Here is a 16,918-nt window from a genome sequence, read left to right as displayed (position 1 = left end):
CAGCAGATGCGCCACTGCCCCATGCAGCCGATGCAACGCTGCTCCATGCAGCCGATGCAACGCTGCGGTGAAACCAGGCGCAGCCCCGCCCATTCGCGGCTGCGTCAGTTCGCGGCGCGGCGTCTTGGCGTTGCCATGGTCACCGCGGGCCTTGGTCACAGACGGCGGCGGGAGCAAGCGGGCAGCGGGACCGGCGGCCAAACAGCAGCAACTATGTCGCGGATACGGCCCTTAGACATGAGCAGGAAGCAGTACCAGTTACTGGCCGATGCTCTGTGCAAGCTCAACAAGCGATGTAAGTGAACAGATGTAACCGCAGCCTGGGAGCTGTGTCGCTCTTGCTGACTGCAGGCTGATGCATTGACCAGATTTACAATTTACTCCTCACCATCTCTCTGGCAATCTGGCTGGAGGAGGATTTGCAATCCCTAACATTTATCATCCCACCCTATCCTCTTCCTTGTAAAGTTGTTTAATGCAGAACGCGTAGGAAGGAACTACAGATGCTGGCTTAAACCAAAGATAGACACAAAAAGCTGGAGAACGCCGCGGGACAGACAGCATCTCTGGAGAGCCTGTCCCGCTGAGTTAATACAGAACGTAGTAGGTATGAGTATGCCTTTTGGCGATAGAAGAGGCAAGGTACAGAAGAAACGTGAGCAGAGTAGCTTCTTCCCAACCTCCTCCACAGGTGGAGTGGGTGAAAAAAAGGTAGATGAGAAAAGGTTGTGAGAAAGAAGGATATGTGTGGTAGGATCTTTATGAATAGAGCGACCGAGGAGAGCTGGTTACCTGAAATTATAGAATTCAGTGTTCATGCCGTTAGGTTGAAGACTACGGAGCCATCTGCCAATCCACTCCTCATCTGGATCAATTTATCCCATGCCAGCTCTTGCACCCCCTTCACTTTATACTGGCTATTTTCTCTCTCAGTTCACAGGAAGGGTCACCATCCAAAATATTGACTGTCCATTTCCCTGCACAGATGCTGATTGACTTGCTGAGTTCCTGAGCAGTATGTTCAGAAACATACAGGATGGAAAGATGCCCTTCAGCCCAACTTGTCCAGGCCAAACAAGATGCCCCATCTATGCTAGTCCCTTTGCCTGCAATTGCCCCCCTATCCCTCTAATTATGTCCTAGCCATGTACCTGTCCAAAAGTCTTTTAAATGTTGTTATAGTACCTGTCTCATTTACCTCCCTTGGCAGCTTGTTCCATACCCCACCAAAATCTGTGTGAAAAAGTTGCCCCTCAGGTTCCTATTAATTTATTTCTGCTCACAACGTTTCTGGTAGATAGAAAATGCTGGAGAAACTCAGCGGGTGAGGCAGCATCTATGGAGAGAAGGAATTCTCTCTATGTTCTCTGCTTTTTGATTCCCCCACTCTGTATAAAAGACTGTGCATTAATCCCATCTATTCTCCTCATAATTTTATATATCTTTATGAGATCACCCCTCGGTCACCTCCGCTTCAAGGAATAAAGATTTAGGTTTATGATGGTCACATGTACTAAGGTACAGCAAAAAGCTTTGGTTTGCTTGCTATCCAAACAGATCAGATACACCAGGGTGGAAGTCCAACATCAGAGGGCATAAGGTGGGAGGGGAAATTTAATGGAGATGTGTGGGGCAAGCAGAGAGAAGTGTAGGTCTGTAACACATTGTCAGAGGTGGTGGTAAGAGGCAGATATTGTAGTTGCATTAAAAAAAATTTAGATAGGCACATGGAAGTGCAAGGAGTAAAGGAATATGGATCATACTCAGGCAGATAAGATCTGTTTAACGGCATCATGCTCAGCACAAAGATTGTGGGGGGAAGGACCCATTCCTGTGCTATACTCCTCTATGTTCTATGTTTATATGAGTCATAAATACAATCAGGTCAAACTCAAGTACAAGAGCAAAGGGGGAGATACAGTGCAGAATATAGTTGCCACCATTGTAGCGCATCAGTCCCATAGATAAAGTCCAATGTCCACAATGGGGTAGAGGAGAATCAGACAGTGCCCTAACTTATGGAAGGACTGTTCAGAAGCATGATGACAGAGGGGAAGAAGCTGTTCCTGAGCCTGGTGGTTGCACTTCAAGCTTCTGTACCTTCTGCCGGACAGGTTCAGAGAGAAGAAGGAATGACTGGGGAGGGTCTTTGGTTATGTAGGCTGCTTTTCCAGGGCAACATGAAATGTAGATGAAATCAAAGGTGGAAACTTTGATCCGTCTGATGGACTGGAGTACATCTACAACTCTTTGCAATTTTGCAGTCTTGGACAAAGCTGCTCCCACACCAAGTTGTTTAAGAAGGAACTGCAGATGTTGGAAAATCGAAGGTAGACAAAAGTGCTGGAGAAACTCAGCGGGTGCGACAGCATCTATGGAGCAAAGGAAATAGGCAACGTTTCGGGCCGAAACCTTTCTTCAGACTGAAGAAGGGTTTCGGCCCGAAACGTTGCTTATTTCCTTCGCTCCATAGATGCTGCTGCACCCGCTGAGTTTCTCCAGCACTTTTGTCTACCCACACCAAGTTGTAAGGCAACCCGATGCTATGCTTTCTATGGTGCATCTGCAGAAGTTTGTACGAGTTATTGGAGTCATGACAAATTTCTTCCGTTTCCTGAGAAAGTAGGCATTGGTGTGCCTTCTTGCCAGTTGCATCAATGTACTTGGTCCATGACAAATTGTTGATAAATTAATGCAAAGTAACTTGAAGTATTCAACCATTTCCACTTTGGCACCATTGATGCGGAATGGGGGCATTTATACCACAATGTTTCTAAAGTCCTAGCCTTCCTAAAGTCCATATAGATAACATTTACTGCCTCACCCTCATCAACCATTTTGGTTACTTCTTCAAAAAAAATTCAATTAGATTTGTAAGTTACAAATGCCCTATATTTGTTTTGGATTTCCAGAGGCTGCAGGTTTTTGCTCCAATTGCTGATCAATTCACTGTCACTCTCTTTCAAAAATGTCCAACTTGAAACAGTTCTGTTCCTTTCTCTGATGTCTCTTTTTACCTTATTTGCCCTAAGTGGTTTATGGTTGGTTTTTTTTCTCCACTTTTCTAGTTCTGATGAATTCATAGACCTGTAATGCTAATTCTGCTTCTCTATCCATTGATGCTGCGTGACCTGCTGAGTTCTTCCAACATTTTCTATTTTTGTTTTGGATTTTAAGCATCTACAATTTTTTAGAGTCACAGTCACAGTTATACAGCACTAAACAGGCCCTTTGACCATACTCATCTATGCAGACCAAGGTGCCAACCTGAGGTAGCCCGATTTGCCTGCATTTGGCAAATGCATATCCCTCTAAATCTTTCCTAACCATTTAGCAGTCCAAATATATTTTAATCATAATTGTACCTGCCTCTACTACTTCCTCTGACAAGCCCGTTCCACATACTCACTGCCCTCTTTGTGAAAACTTTTGCCCTCAGGTACCCTTTAAATATTTCCCCCCTCACAAGTCTATTCCTCTAGTTTTAGACTTCCTGGGAAAAAAGACTACGAGCATCCTTCGTATCTGAACCCCTCATGATTTTATGGACCTCGATTAGCTCATCCTTCACCCTCCTTTGCTCCAAGACAACAGCCCCAGATGATCCAATCTCCCGTAATAACTCAAGGCCTCCAGTCTCAGCAATATTCTTGTGAATATTTTCTGCATCCTTTCCAGCTTAATAACATCCTTCCTATAGGTAGGCAACCAGAATTGCACACAGTATTCCAGATGTGGTCTCACCAACATCTAGTCTAGCGTTAACAGGGCATCCCAATTTTTGTATTGTGCTCCGACTGATGACGGCAAGCATGGCAAATGGTTTCTTCACCACCCTATCTACCTGTGTCGCCACTTTAAGGGAACAATGTGTTTGTACCCTTCGGTGTCTCTCTGTTCTACAACACTTTTCATGACCCTGCCATTCACTGTGTGTGTTCTGGCTGAGCTTAACCCCAAAACTTCACACTTTTCTGAGTTAATTTCCATTTATTATTTCTTTGCCCACTTTCCCAGTTGATTTAGATCTTGTTGTAATTTTACACAACTTCTTCACTGTCAACTCTACCACCAGTTTTGGTTTCATCCACAAATTTACTAATCATGCCATGTACATTCTCAACCAGATTGTTTCTATTAATGACAAACAACTGCTTCTGATCCCTCTGGCACACCGTTGCTGCTAATGCATCAGCATTGCCTTTGAACAAAAAGCTCGGTAGATTAAAAGGTGTCACATGGAATGTAGGAATATCACGTGGAACTAAGTGACAGTTTTCTTTATCATTCTGTTATTTTCTTATTCTTTGCTGATTTATTCTGTATTCCTCACTCCCTTGTTTCAATGTCTACAGTTGTTCAAATGTTTGTGGAGAAGAGTAAGAAAATGAAGCTCCCCCTACATACAATGGAGAAATGAAAGTGTTATATTAAACTATATGACCTTTGGATATAAAATTACAGTCTACCAGGAATTTGCTAGCATGTGCTAACACAATAAATACTTAGGGGGTGATCACACTGAAGATTATTTCAAATAAGGAAGATTTAACAACTCCAGTGGTTATTCAGCTTTAGAATTACTTGTAAGAGGCTCTGCCTCTCCCTGTGTAATATCATAACGTTTGATTCAATTACTTCATGAATGGAGTTAGAGTAATGCTTTTGAATAGGTGATGCCTTGAAGAACAATTCACGTGATATGCTTTTGTGCTGTCACTGAAGTTCTGAGGAGTGAAACAGTAAAGCTTCTGTCACACAGTTCCAACATCCTGTGTTCAACCCTGATGTTTGGTGCTGTCTGTGTAGAGTTTTAAAGTTCAAGTGACTGCACATGGGGTTTTCTTCAGGTGCTCTTATATCCTCTCATACTCCAAATATGTGCAGGTGTTGGTTAATTGAGCACCCTAATTAGCCCCATGCTTGCGTGTGAGTGTAGAATCTAGGGGGAGCTGGTGAGCATACTGGGAGTAAAACAAATGACAATAGTGCAGTATTAGTGTAAATGAGTGCTTGATGGTATGTTTCCATGATGTATGCCTCCTCGACTTTAAAAAAACATATAATGTGCAGTAACTGAAAAAGGTTAATAAGTAGTAATTCCCATTTAATTCCAGATTTCTTAATTTTTGCAATCTTTGTACCAAAGATCAACAGTATATTGTATGAAATCCACCCTTTTTGGTGCTTTATGTTAACAAGCATGTTCTTGTACCTTTGCTGTAGTCAACAGACATGAGGTGCAGTGTTTGATGAAAGTCTTCAGTACCCTTGTTGACACTTTTCCCGAGCAACGTATTACAGTAGGACTTGATCGAAACAAATTTAGAAATGTTCTGCATACCACATTTGGAATGACTGATGATATGATCATGGACAGAGGTGAGTGTTGCTTTTATTTTACATAACTTTTCATGAAATGTCGATATGGTGATCTCTGGATCATGTGTGATAATTTGTAATACCGGATATATATTTTTGCATATGTAAGCAGGTCTGCCATACTAAAAAAAAGCAACAAGACACACAACTACATAAAAGTTTACATAAACATCCACCACAGTGGATCCCCCGCGTTCCTCACTGTGATGGAGGCAATAAAGTCCAATCTCCTTCCTCTTTATTCTTCCGCGGTCAGGACAATCGGTCCATTCGCAGCTGGCGGTCGAAGCCCCGTTGGGACGATCGAAACTCCCGCTTTGGGGCGATTGAAATTCCCGCGTCGGGGCGATCGAAACTCCTGCGTCGGGGCGGTCGAAACACCTGCGGCTTGGAGTCCCCGATGTCGGACTCTACCAGAGACAGCGGGCTCCGCAATGTTAAAGTGTCACAGGCTCCCATGGTTGGATCCCCAAAGACGACCCCCCGACAGAGATCGCGAGCTTCGTGATGGTAAGTCCCGCAGGCTCCCGCGATGGAGCTCCCGGTTGATCTGTAGCAAAGGCCGCCAACTCCACGATGTTAGGCCGCAGTGCGGACGAAGATACGATACGGAAAAAATCGCATCTCCGTCAAGGTAAGATATTAGAAAAATTTTCCCCCAATTCCCCCCCCCCCCCCGTCCCACACACAAAACAAGCTGAAGAACACAAAAAAACATACATTTAACACATACAAAACAGACACAAAGGGACAGATAGCCTGTTTGCGAGGCAGCCATTGCTGGAGCCATCCGGTGGTGAGGGTTATTGCATTGGTTCAGGGAGGTGTCCTCCATTATCATTTTTTCAGGATACTCGAAGAAAGGCTACATGCAACTTTATTAATATCACCCAAACCCCAGGAACAAGTGAAATAATTATGATCAACAGGGAGGAATGATACTGTTGGTCAGAATCATTCCAAATGCATTCCTATCTGACATGTAAATCTTTGTAGTGAAGTCTAGAACATTCTGTTCTTGTTCTCACCTATAATTCTCCATATAGAAAATCCTTGGGTATACAACCACCTGCCAATTTACTCAGATAGCATAACCAGCACAATCATTTCCATTCTGAGTAGGGGTGTCACACTTAGTAAACTTGCCCAAGGAAGACCACCATCTATCTCATCTATCTTGCCATTTGATTCTGAGTATATAGCAAAAGTAGTGCCGATGGAATCTGGTTAATCTTTACTCCAGGTGGACAACTAAATAAAGTTCAAGTTTGCAATCAAGGTCAAAATACCAGACCCATTGTACAGGTATTCCTCCTTACATGAACTTGCAAATGACAATTCGTTGCTATAAAGCCATTGACTCAATGGGCGATAAATATTCTCAATTTATATAATGTTTACTACAACAAAAAATGTGCTAATCTCTGCACATGACATTGTTCTAGTCTGTTCTTCAGGTCGTTTAGTGTTCATCGGCATCCTTACGCTTTGTTTCTTATCGATTTTGTTAGGATTTATCCAGTGCATTTGTCAAGATGGTATGAAAATGGTGCAACATTTCTAAGGATTGTACCTCCTTTAAAAATCATAGAAAGCTATAACTATTAATAGTAAGCAATATATACTTATTAGAAGTGACAAAATGCTCCTTAGTATACTGCATCTTTTTTTAATCAAATATTGCCGTGAACGGTGCAAATAATCCTTAACACAGACAAAATTAAGGTTAGTGGCCAAAATGTCACCCCTTAAAATGCATTACATGCTACAAAGGCAGAGAGAATGGTAGACAAGAATATCCAGGGGAAATCCACATGGTAAAGAGCGATGATGCAAACTCCACACAAACAGCACCCAAGGTCAGGATCCAATCAGCCTCTGCACGTGCTCGCCACCATGGGTCAAGCTCAGTTGAATTATCAAAAGAACTGCTCAAAACGAAATGCAGAATTAATCTGAGATCTAAATATCTAATTAAGGAACAATTTAGCTGAAATTAATATCACTAATTAACTATACTTGTACGAATGTGAATACCGGTGCTTTGGACTGCACTACCAACCCAGTCCCGAGCTGTGTTGAGATATTTAAATATTTTTTAATGTTTAGTGTTTTTCTTTTTACAATGCAAATAAAAGAAGCAGTAGAGGCCATCCCTGGATGGGTTCCATTTTACAGACATCCATAAATTGATTTTATTTGTAAATTGGTAAACACATAAAAATCAATCAGTAAGGTAACCATATCTCCATAGTATTGTAATGAATGGCACCAACTGCACAAAAGACTGATAAGAACAATTGCTAAAATTGGAGAGAGAAGAGAAACTAGTTTGCCATTCATAGGAACAAACATGTTTTAGATTTTTAGATTTAATATTATTATTGGAGCTCCCTCATATTGAGGTGTCTATAAGTTAGGGTCGACCTGTACTAAATACTGTTTTGTACATCCATAGACATTTGGCAACTGGATACTTGTAATACCATGGGGTTTATATTGATATTAGTTTGTGCAGCTGTTTTATTTGTTTGGTTGATAGGGTAGGCAAAATGGCATGAATTACAAGGATGCATTTATGCAACCCAAACAATGTTTTCAGAACACTCTTTAAGTAAATGTCAGATGAGTATTTACATTTCCAGAAGAGCTTCAATATTTACATACTATTCATATCCAAAGAATAACAGTTAAACAATACTTCACTGTTATTTTTCTGAAATATATTTCCGAAAATATAATATATTTCTCATACTTTCATTTCATTTAGAACACAGTACATCAAAAAGTACAGCACAGGAACAGGTCCTTCAGCTCACCCCATGTTTGTGCTGAGCATGATACCAATTTATGCCATTTGTTTCTGTCCACACATAATCCATATCCCTCCATTTCCAACATATTCATGTGCCTACCTAAAAGCCTCTTAAACACCTTAAACACCATTATCGTATCTGGTTTCATCACAACCTCTGGCAGCGCATTCCAGGCACCTACCACTCTGTGTAATAAAACATTCTCCACACATAAATTAGAAAAGATCTATGATAAACATCTGGTTAATTTTGTTTTGATAGTTGTCGCATCTCGTAGAATCTTTGCTATGGATCTGTAGGGGGCGCTCCTCTGTGTGCAGCCATGTCAGCAGCGCGTCAGTTTTTCCAGCTTTTTTTTATTTTTTAGTATGTTTTAAAGTGTGTATTTTGTGTTTCTTCGTGTGTTTTGTGTGGGGGGTGGTGTGGGGGGGTAAGGGGGAAACCGCTTCGGTCGCCTCCTCCATGGAGAGGCGACTTTTTCCAGGTCGCCTCCCCCGTGGCCTAACATCAAGGATCGACGCGGCCTTTCCCGGAGACACGCCCGGGGCTTCAGCGGCGGGCGCAGCGTGGACTCTCGGCGTGGAGCGGGCGACCCTCGCTGGGGCTCGCTGGAGGGGAGTGCTCCGTTTCGCTGGCCAGGGGCAGCCGGCAGCCTGAAGTCGCGGTCTGCAGAGCTCCAGCTGGTGCGGCGTCTACAGCCCGGCATCCCCCGTGGGGGACCCGGGGGAAGAAGAAGCCATCACTGCCGGCCCGCGGCCAACTTCTACCGCGGGTGCGGCATGGACTTACCATCAGCCCTGGAGGGGAGCTTCGACCGCCGGCCCTGCAGTCTACGGTGCTTCTGGCTGCGGCGGTGACTTTAAATCTCGACCGCCGGCCTGCGGCCTACAACAATCTAAAGCCGCGGTCTCCGGTGAGGAAGAGCCGATCCTGGACTGACTGGACTCTGGTCCTGTACACGGGGGGGAAATGGAGGAGGACTGGCCAAATTTTTGTGCCTTCCACCACAGTGATGAATGCTGTGGTGGATGTTTGTGTTACAGTTTTATTGTGTGTTCTTTATTATTGTACTGCTGCTGACAACCCAAATTTCCACCAACCCTGGTTGTGTGGCAATAAATTATATCTATCTATCTATCTAATTCTAAATACTGGCTAAAGTTAATGCGCATAAGAAAGAGAATAAGTTGTGAGGCTACAGGGAAATTTAAAACAAATGGAATTGATGGACTACTCTGTTGAGAGTGGCATGGACTTGATGGGCTGAATGCCTTCCTTCTATGTCTTGATAAGTAAATAAGTAAACTTTAAATATTTCATGGTAGTTTTGATTTTTTTTCCAGTTTTTCGCTCATTTGACAAAGACAATGATGGCTATATCAACATGAAAGAATGGATTGAAGGACTTTCAATATTCCTCCGGGGGACTTTGGATGAAAAGATGAAGTGTAGGAATAATTACATTTTTATTTGTATAAAGTCACCATTCTTTTCCCTGGATACTTTTTGTAGGTAAACCAGACTTTTACAGCTGTGCTACCACATTTGATCATGAGATCACCGCAGTGCCACATGCAGCATGATTGCTATCTATTTCAATCATCATAACTCTGCCACCAGCTCAGCTCATCTGGTACAGAAATCCTTAATCATGTTTTGGTCACCTTTACAATAGACTTAAAGTCTTTCTGGCACACATCATTTGGTCATTATTTGCCTACCCTGATCAGCTCCAGCGAAGCATCGTATCTGTTTAAAAACGACTTATCCTTGTTTTTAATTCCCTGTAGTCTGTAGTCTTCTTCAACTCGCTCCCCTATTGAATGAATTTTGGATGCAGATTATAACCATATGCTACTTCAAAGTCCAAATAATACGATCAATTAGGAATTACCGTATTTCCCGGCAATGAAGACGCACCCCCATTTTGAGTTGCTAAATTTTGAAAAAAGGCTGGCGGGACAGGATCAAGGGTTTGGTTTAGTCAGTAGAAAGGAAGATATGAAACTCCTTTAAGGAGTCAATGAGGATCGGGAAGACTCCATCTTCGCCTGTCCCACAATGCGCTGTGCGGTTCAGGTCTGAGGGACGGGGACTTCTTGGCTCAGGGAGATCATATAACGGGAGAGGGAGGGAGGGAGGGAGGGAGGGAGGAAAAGGAGGAGGAGGCAGGGGAGAGAGGTAGAGAGAGGAGAGATGAGAGTGAGAGGAGCAGAGAGAGATGATATAGAAGGACGAGAGAGGAGGATAGAGGAGAGATTAGCGATAATATGAGCCGTCTATCCAGAGCTGTAGATACGAGAGAGAATGAACATGATGAGGGGTCTTATTGAAGTGAGAGGAGTTCTTATTGACCATATAGATTGTTAGGGTTTGGCTGGCTAAGACAGGAAACTGTTCCCGATGTTGGGGGAGTCCAGAACCAAGTGCCACAGTTTAAGAATACGGGGTAGACCATTTAAAACGGGAGACGAGGAAACACTTTTTCTCACAGAGAGTTGTGAGTCTGTGGAATTCTCTGCCTCACAGGGCGGTGGAGGTTGGTTCTCTGGATACTTTCAAGAGAGAGCTAGATTCAACATTCAAGATTCAAGATAGATTTAATTGTCACATGTGCCAGATGGCACAGTGAAATGAAATTCCCATACAGCCATACAATAAAAATAAAGAACACGACACACTATAGAATTTGACATAAAACATCCCCACACAGCAGAATCAAAGTTTCCCACTGTGTGGGAAGGCACCAAAGTCAGTCTCTTCCTCCACTGTTCCTCGTGGTCAGGGCCTCCCCAAGCCCTCCGCAGTTGCAGCTACGGGCGGCCCGATGTCCAGGACCGCTCGCCGGGGTGATACAAGTCCGACGTCGGGGCTGCGGGATGTCCTCCCCGCTAGATAGGGCTCTTAAAGATAGTGGAGTCGGGATATGGGGAGAAGGCAGGAACGGGGTACTGATTGGGGATGATCAGCCATGATCACATTGAATGGCGGTGCTGGCTCAAAGGGCCGAATGGCCTACTCCTGCACCTATTGTCTATTGTCTATAAGGCGCTGAGGTGGCGGCCAGTTCTGCTGTCCGGTCCCGGCGGCCACTCGCAGCCACCTAAGCTACTTCCCTCCCCGGCCACAATGCGTTGGCTCCTCGCCCGGAGCGCAGCGGCAGCAGTGAATGAGTGAGTGAGTTGCTGCCATGATCTCCGACCACCTCCTTCTCAAAGCTCCTGCCCTCCCCGCAACTTTACCCTTGGCGGCCCTGCCAAGTTTACTACTTTGTGCTGACCTGGGCCAGACCCACCACATGCTGTGGAAAGGAACTCTTCCCCTCCCCCCCCCCCAGCGGCGTTGTCCTTTTACAGCCGCTTCCCACTTCACACAGTTCCAGGGTCGAAGGCGTGGCAGGTTTCACGGAGCAGTCGTTACGAGAGTGGCATTGCTCGGCCTAACCTTCGGCCTCCAAGACGCAGGTCTTATTTTAGAGTAAAAGATAGCGTCTTGGATGCTGGGAAATATGGTAATTTTTTTGGAGTCCTTTTCTTCAAGATGTTCCTAAAAGAATCAGGCCACAATGTTCTTAACTGAGTTGATGGTGTCAAATCTTGTTATGTAACTATCCTAGGAACACACAGGATAGTTTACTATGGTTGTGATGCTATGTTATTGATGTTTTTTTAATAGCTTAAAGTGTATGTAAATAATTAAATGTCAATTAATTGAGATTAAAGTTAATTATTTACTTTGATTCAGTCTGCTTTGATGTTTTCGATCTAAATGGAGATGGGTTCATTTCACGGGAGGAGATGTTTCATATGCTCAAAAGTAGCCTTGTCAAACAGCCAACAGAAGAAGATCCCGATGAAGGAGTAAAAGACTTGGTAGAGATAGCACTGAAAAAATTGGTAAGAAAATTGATTATTAATTAAGATGTTTTTTTCTCTGGTGAGCAATACACATCCATTCAGGTCTGTATTTGGTCAGTGTAATGGATATCGCCTTTTCATGCCTTAGAGACAAAAAACAAATGTTACCCGTAAAACAAGAAAACTTACGCTTGGTATCTGATGATGATGACCTGAAAACATTTTAAATGGCACATTCGCTTTGTGACTTTTCTCACTAAATCTGATCCAAAGTGTAGGAAATGCTTCAAAGAAACAATTGAAGATTAGAACAACATGGGTAATATTTCCTTTTTAACACTTAACTGGAAAGTGAATATGGTTCTGTGCATATTTAAAAAATATATTGTTATTACCTTGTCACCTCAAAATGTCTTCAAGCATTTCCACGATTAATTGCACTTCTGCTACTTTCCAGTGCTTTCAAATTGTAATGCCATTATAAGCATATTATTGAGAGAAAGCTTTTCAAGAGTTAGGGTAACTTGTAGGACAATTATTATTTTATTATGAGACAAAATACTTTTTTGTGAATTTTATATATTGCACTGTGGATGCTATAGTGATTATTTTTGTCCCAATCATATCTTGTATTGGAGACTAGTAAATATAAAAGATCGAGAGGTTTCAAGGGAGACCATTAAAATTGAAAAAAAAAATTATCAAGCTGATTTAATACTATGTTTTCAAAGTTAAAATGAAGATATGGTTTATTTGGTAAAATAATTCAATGTGAGCGACATTAATGTGAGTATTCAGGCACAAATAAAAATCTCAAGCAAAATTTGAGATTGAAAGTATTTTTATCCACCAGAAATTAATAAACATTAATGCAAAGTTGATTGTTTTTTATTAAGAGCTAAATTAAACAAATCTAAAAACAATCATTTTTGCTTTAAATGTTTTATTTTCATGGAAGGTAAATAAGAACATTGTTGTAGGATGGCTTATTGCCAGTACAACTGCATTTCATCAATATTTTTGTGAAAACTATTCTTGATTTTTCTTACATCTTGCTATTACTATTTACTCTGTGCAACTGCAATTTCAGCATTTTCCTCTTACCAATTTCTAATTATATGCTCACTCCTCAGTGCTGACAACTTCAGTCTTGTGTCGGTGTTTTATTTTGCGTCACATTTTCTCAAACTGCTGCTCTGCTGCATGTAGCAGAGTTATCTTATTCTTTATACTGGAACTTCCTGTGCTGTAGTTCTCCTTGTTTTGAAAAACCTCCTTAAAATATTTTCTCTCAACTGTTGGACACGTACCATTCCAGTTCCTGTAATAACTACATATATGCCCTTTTTAAGTTGAAAATTTGATGCCTAGAATATTTTGTATGATTTTTATTGTTTAAAGAGGGTGCTCATTTGCAGCTGTATATAAAGCAAAAATGAATGGAATTTACTGTATGTTATCCAATTGCTCCATGTTAGACCATGTAATGAAATATTGTTGTAAATTGTCCCCTTTTCATTACTAGGACCACGATCGCGATAACAAAGTTGCATATGCAGACTTTGAGAAGGCAGTGAAAGATGATAACCTCTTATTAGAAGCCTTTGGACCCTGTCTTCCAGATCCAAGGGTAAAGTCCAATTTTAACATTTCTTAAAAGAGTGTTGCATATGATGTATTATTATTCTGTTCCCAAATGTGTTTTCAGATGTTGTCAAACATAGTAATGTAATCAAGAATTGTAATGTGATTATTACACCTGCATCAGCATATACCAGGTAGTGGTGGTCAGGGGTCATCAGCATTATTCTGTTATGTCTTTTGGACTATATTCATTGTATTTCATTGTGTATGTGAGATGTAGAGGCAGACCAATGATTAATCCTTGAAATGTATCAATGTGATTGTTGGATTAGAACCTATTGCAGCTGATTCAATATAATGTACCATTATATTTCCTCCCATCCAGCCAGATGATGGTAGGGTCATTTACAAGTTTAATAGCACGGTCATATGTGTCAAACAGGATGTTTTTTCAGGACTAAATATAAAGTCAATATTAATGGACATTGTGGGAATTTACTAAATTATCAGAACATAATAGTAAATAGTAAACAGGTTCCCTTTCTCATAATCACATACGGTGTTATTGGTAACGTGAATCAGAACTGTTTTCGAATGTGCCGAAACTTGCAGATAAAAATAAAAATCCTGGAAAATAGAACCAGAAAATGCTGAAAATACTCCATAAGTCAGGCAGCATCTGTGGAGAAGCAGGAAGAACAGTTAACATTGAGATCAGTAACTTCTCATCAGAACAGAGGAAGTCATTGACATGAAAGTTTAGCTTTGTTTCTTACTCCACCCGTTGCCTAGTTTGTCATGTATCCTCAGCATTTTGTTCGTATTTCAGTTTTTTGCAGCTTCTTTGCTTTAAAATTCTGTGAAAGATGGACATGAATTTGTAAGATGACAAATTCAGGACCCTTGTAGGTGCATTATGCAAATACAGAGGCATGGGCAGGGGTGTCTGACAAGGTGTGGGCAGGGGTGTCTGACAAAGGCCTGTTTGAAAGTAGCTAAATAAGAGGTGCAAGTATCGTATGGAAGAAAATCATTAACCAATAAAGACACAACAAAGTTAGATGATCAGCTGCTGCAAAAACAAACTGCTGGACGAACTCAGCAGGTAAAGCAATATCAGTGGTGGCAAAGGAATGGTCAACATTTTGGTTGACATCCCACATTAGGTGAGCAGCTATTTAGTGGAATAGAGTCATTGGAGCATGGATTGTGTCTCTCTGAAGAATGGGTTTTATCAAGGCAGTGAGATGTAACCAAGATTCAAATGCCTTGTTGATACAAGTGCTCAAGATTCTTGCATATTGTTGTAGGTGAGTGGAAGAGGAAACGGAAGAGAGGTTTAGGACAAATGCAAAAAAAAGACGCCATCTGCCATTCATTTCTTTACATAGATAAAAATTGTGACTGTAATTGAAACAGGTTATGGAGATGAAAATGGAGAATTGTCAAACATTATCCTTTTGCATCTTTGTAATACATTTTTCAATAATATACTTATCTTTTCATATAGAGTGCACTCGCTTTTGAGGAACAGGCCTTCAAGAAATCCAAGGATGATTAATTGATTTTGATGCTTCAGATTGCTTCTCCATGGTGTTCATAACGGCTAAATGAACTCGCCGTTCATAATCAGTAGCTCATTCCCAAATGAATGTGATACACTGAGTATTAGTTAAGTGATTTACCCACTTATCGACTTTAGAAAATATTCTTTCTGTCATATCAACACGATAACAGCACTCACCTTTATATTAATTAGAAAAATGAATGGTACAGAAATGCAAACACCTACTGTAAACTTAAATTTTACAAAAATACCTAAGGTTCGGTTTAAAACAAGTACTCCAGATCGCAAAATAAATTTGTGCTGCCTGTTATTCATTTTTCTTCTTTAAAAATTTGATGAAGTAAAATGCAAGTGACATTGATGGGAAGGAGCATTTTATTTTCATAAGACAATTTGTACGATACTTGCAGGACATTCCTGATTGCTAGATTTTATTTTACAATTTTAAAAAGGATGGAAGTATGTTTTTATACGTTTAAAGAAACAATGTACATTTATAAATATTCAAAATTAAGACAACATACTGCAACATTGTATACTCTCCCCAATGCTTATTTTTGCTGATATTGTATGTATAATTAAGTGATAGTGTAAACTGAATACATTGAATGAACAATGTTAATGTTTCTGTTAATTTAATTAGCTTTATTTTGTTGACATGGATAAATGCACATTCAAAAACTTTTATTTAAATTGAATTCACACCTAAAGAAAGCGGCTACCGATTTAATTGCACATGCTAATTTCATCCTAATAGTCTTATTTCTACCCCTCCAACCAAGACAGTATTACAATGACAGTTATTTCTGCAACTGCTGTGGTAGCTACCTGGCTGGAACTGGGATTTTCAACGTTGCCATCATGGTTTCCATTAATCAGTTATAAATTCGGCAACATGATTTTCGTTTACTGTGAATAAAAGAGGAAGAGGGAAGTCTATATTAATCAAATTATTCTGAGACTCTGGAGAAATACCTCCTTTATGGTGATTTGAGAATGCTTAATCCTGGGCAACAAAGTGGATACAAACTTATATAGTCTGCTTACATTGCAGAATCATCTTTGGGTATAGCATAGTTTATACCTTGAACAGTTGTAGTCTCAGTTTAACAATTAAAATGAAACAAAGTGCTATTCGTAGCCTCCTTGCTTTTCTAATTCATTCAGAGGTCTCTCTTGGTTAGAAAACCCCAAGACTAATGGTCGGGCAGTTGCAAGCTTACAACTTCTGACGAAAATTCCTGCAATTTCTCTTTGCCTTGCATTCAGTTTAAGTTTATCAAAAATTAGGAATACATTTAGTTTAGAAGCTTTTGTGGTAGTTCTTGCTAAATTTTGTTAATTGCAGTCCACATTTTTAATCAATAAAGAAAAGAAAATGCACAATATTCTTTATGTCTTTAATTTCCTAGAAATGTTTAATTGCTATTGGATGGTACATGGGATATTTAAATTACTTAAACCAAATGCAATAATTCTTTGGAATATTTAAAGTCCTTTTTTCTTAAGGTATACTTCTCGCTTAGTTACAGAAGCAGAAAGAAGTAGGAGTCTGCCATTTGGTCCTCTGGTATGTTCCACCATGTAAACCAATCATGGCAGTTCAACCACAACTATCCCTTTTTCACCTTCTCCATATACGTATACCTTGATCTTTTTGGCATTTAGGAAATATATCTACCTCCTTGGCTTCGATTGTCTTATGGCACAAA

The 16,918-nt window shown here is 40.8% G+C and overlaps 1 protein-coding gene across 2 annotated transcripts; it reads left to right on the top strand.

The window, feature by feature from the left end:
* The first annotated feature begins 139 nt into the window (after positions 1-139).
* Positions 140-16,594, top strand: efcab1 (EF-hand calcium binding domain 1). 2 transcript variants are annotated; one of them, XM_033046599.1, is made up of 6 exons: positions 140-295; positions 5,227-5,382; positions 9,542-9,646; positions 11,943-12,094; positions 13,581-13,685; positions 15,150-16,594. In XM_033046599.1, the coding sequence occupies exons 1-6, from the start codon at positions 214-216 to the stop codon at positions 15,198-15,200; spliced, it is 651 nt and encodes a 216-aa protein (XP_032902490.1). In that variant the 5' UTR covers positions 140-213; the 3' UTR covers positions 15,201-16,594. The 2 variants fall into 2 exon arrangements, with proteins under 2 accessions (XP_032902490.1, XP_032902498.1); XM_033046607.1 differs by lacking the exon at positions 9,542-9,646.
* Positions 16,595-16,918: the final 324 nt, after the last annotated feature.

The sequence above is a fragment of the Amblyraja radiata genome, chromosome 2, assembly GCF_010909765.2.
Source record: "Amblyraja radiata isolate CabotCenter1 chromosome 2, sAmbRad1.1.pri, whole genome shotgun sequence".
Classification (NCBI taxonomy): domain Eukaryota; kingdom Metazoa; phylum Chordata; class Chondrichthyes; order Rajiformes; family Rajidae; genus Amblyraja; species Amblyraja radiata.
The sequence above is the reverse complement of the archived record's forward strand: the minus strand, read 5'-3'. Positions and strand labels throughout refer to the sequence as shown.

Excerpts from the sequence above, each read along its gene's own strand:
- efcab1 (XM_033046599.1), top strand. The coding sequence starts at position 214 with ATGTCGCGGATACGGCCCTTAGACATGAGCAGGAAGCAGTACCAGTTA. Across the intron at positions 296-5,226 it reads GTGCAAGCTCAACAAGCGAT|TCAACAGACATGAGGTGCAG; the intron begins GTAAGTGAACAG and ends CCTTTGCTGTAG. Across the intron at positions 13,686-15,149 it reads CCTGTCTTCCAGATCCAAGG|AGTGCACTCGCTTTTGAGGA; the intron begins GTAAAGTCCAAT and ends CTTTTCATATAG.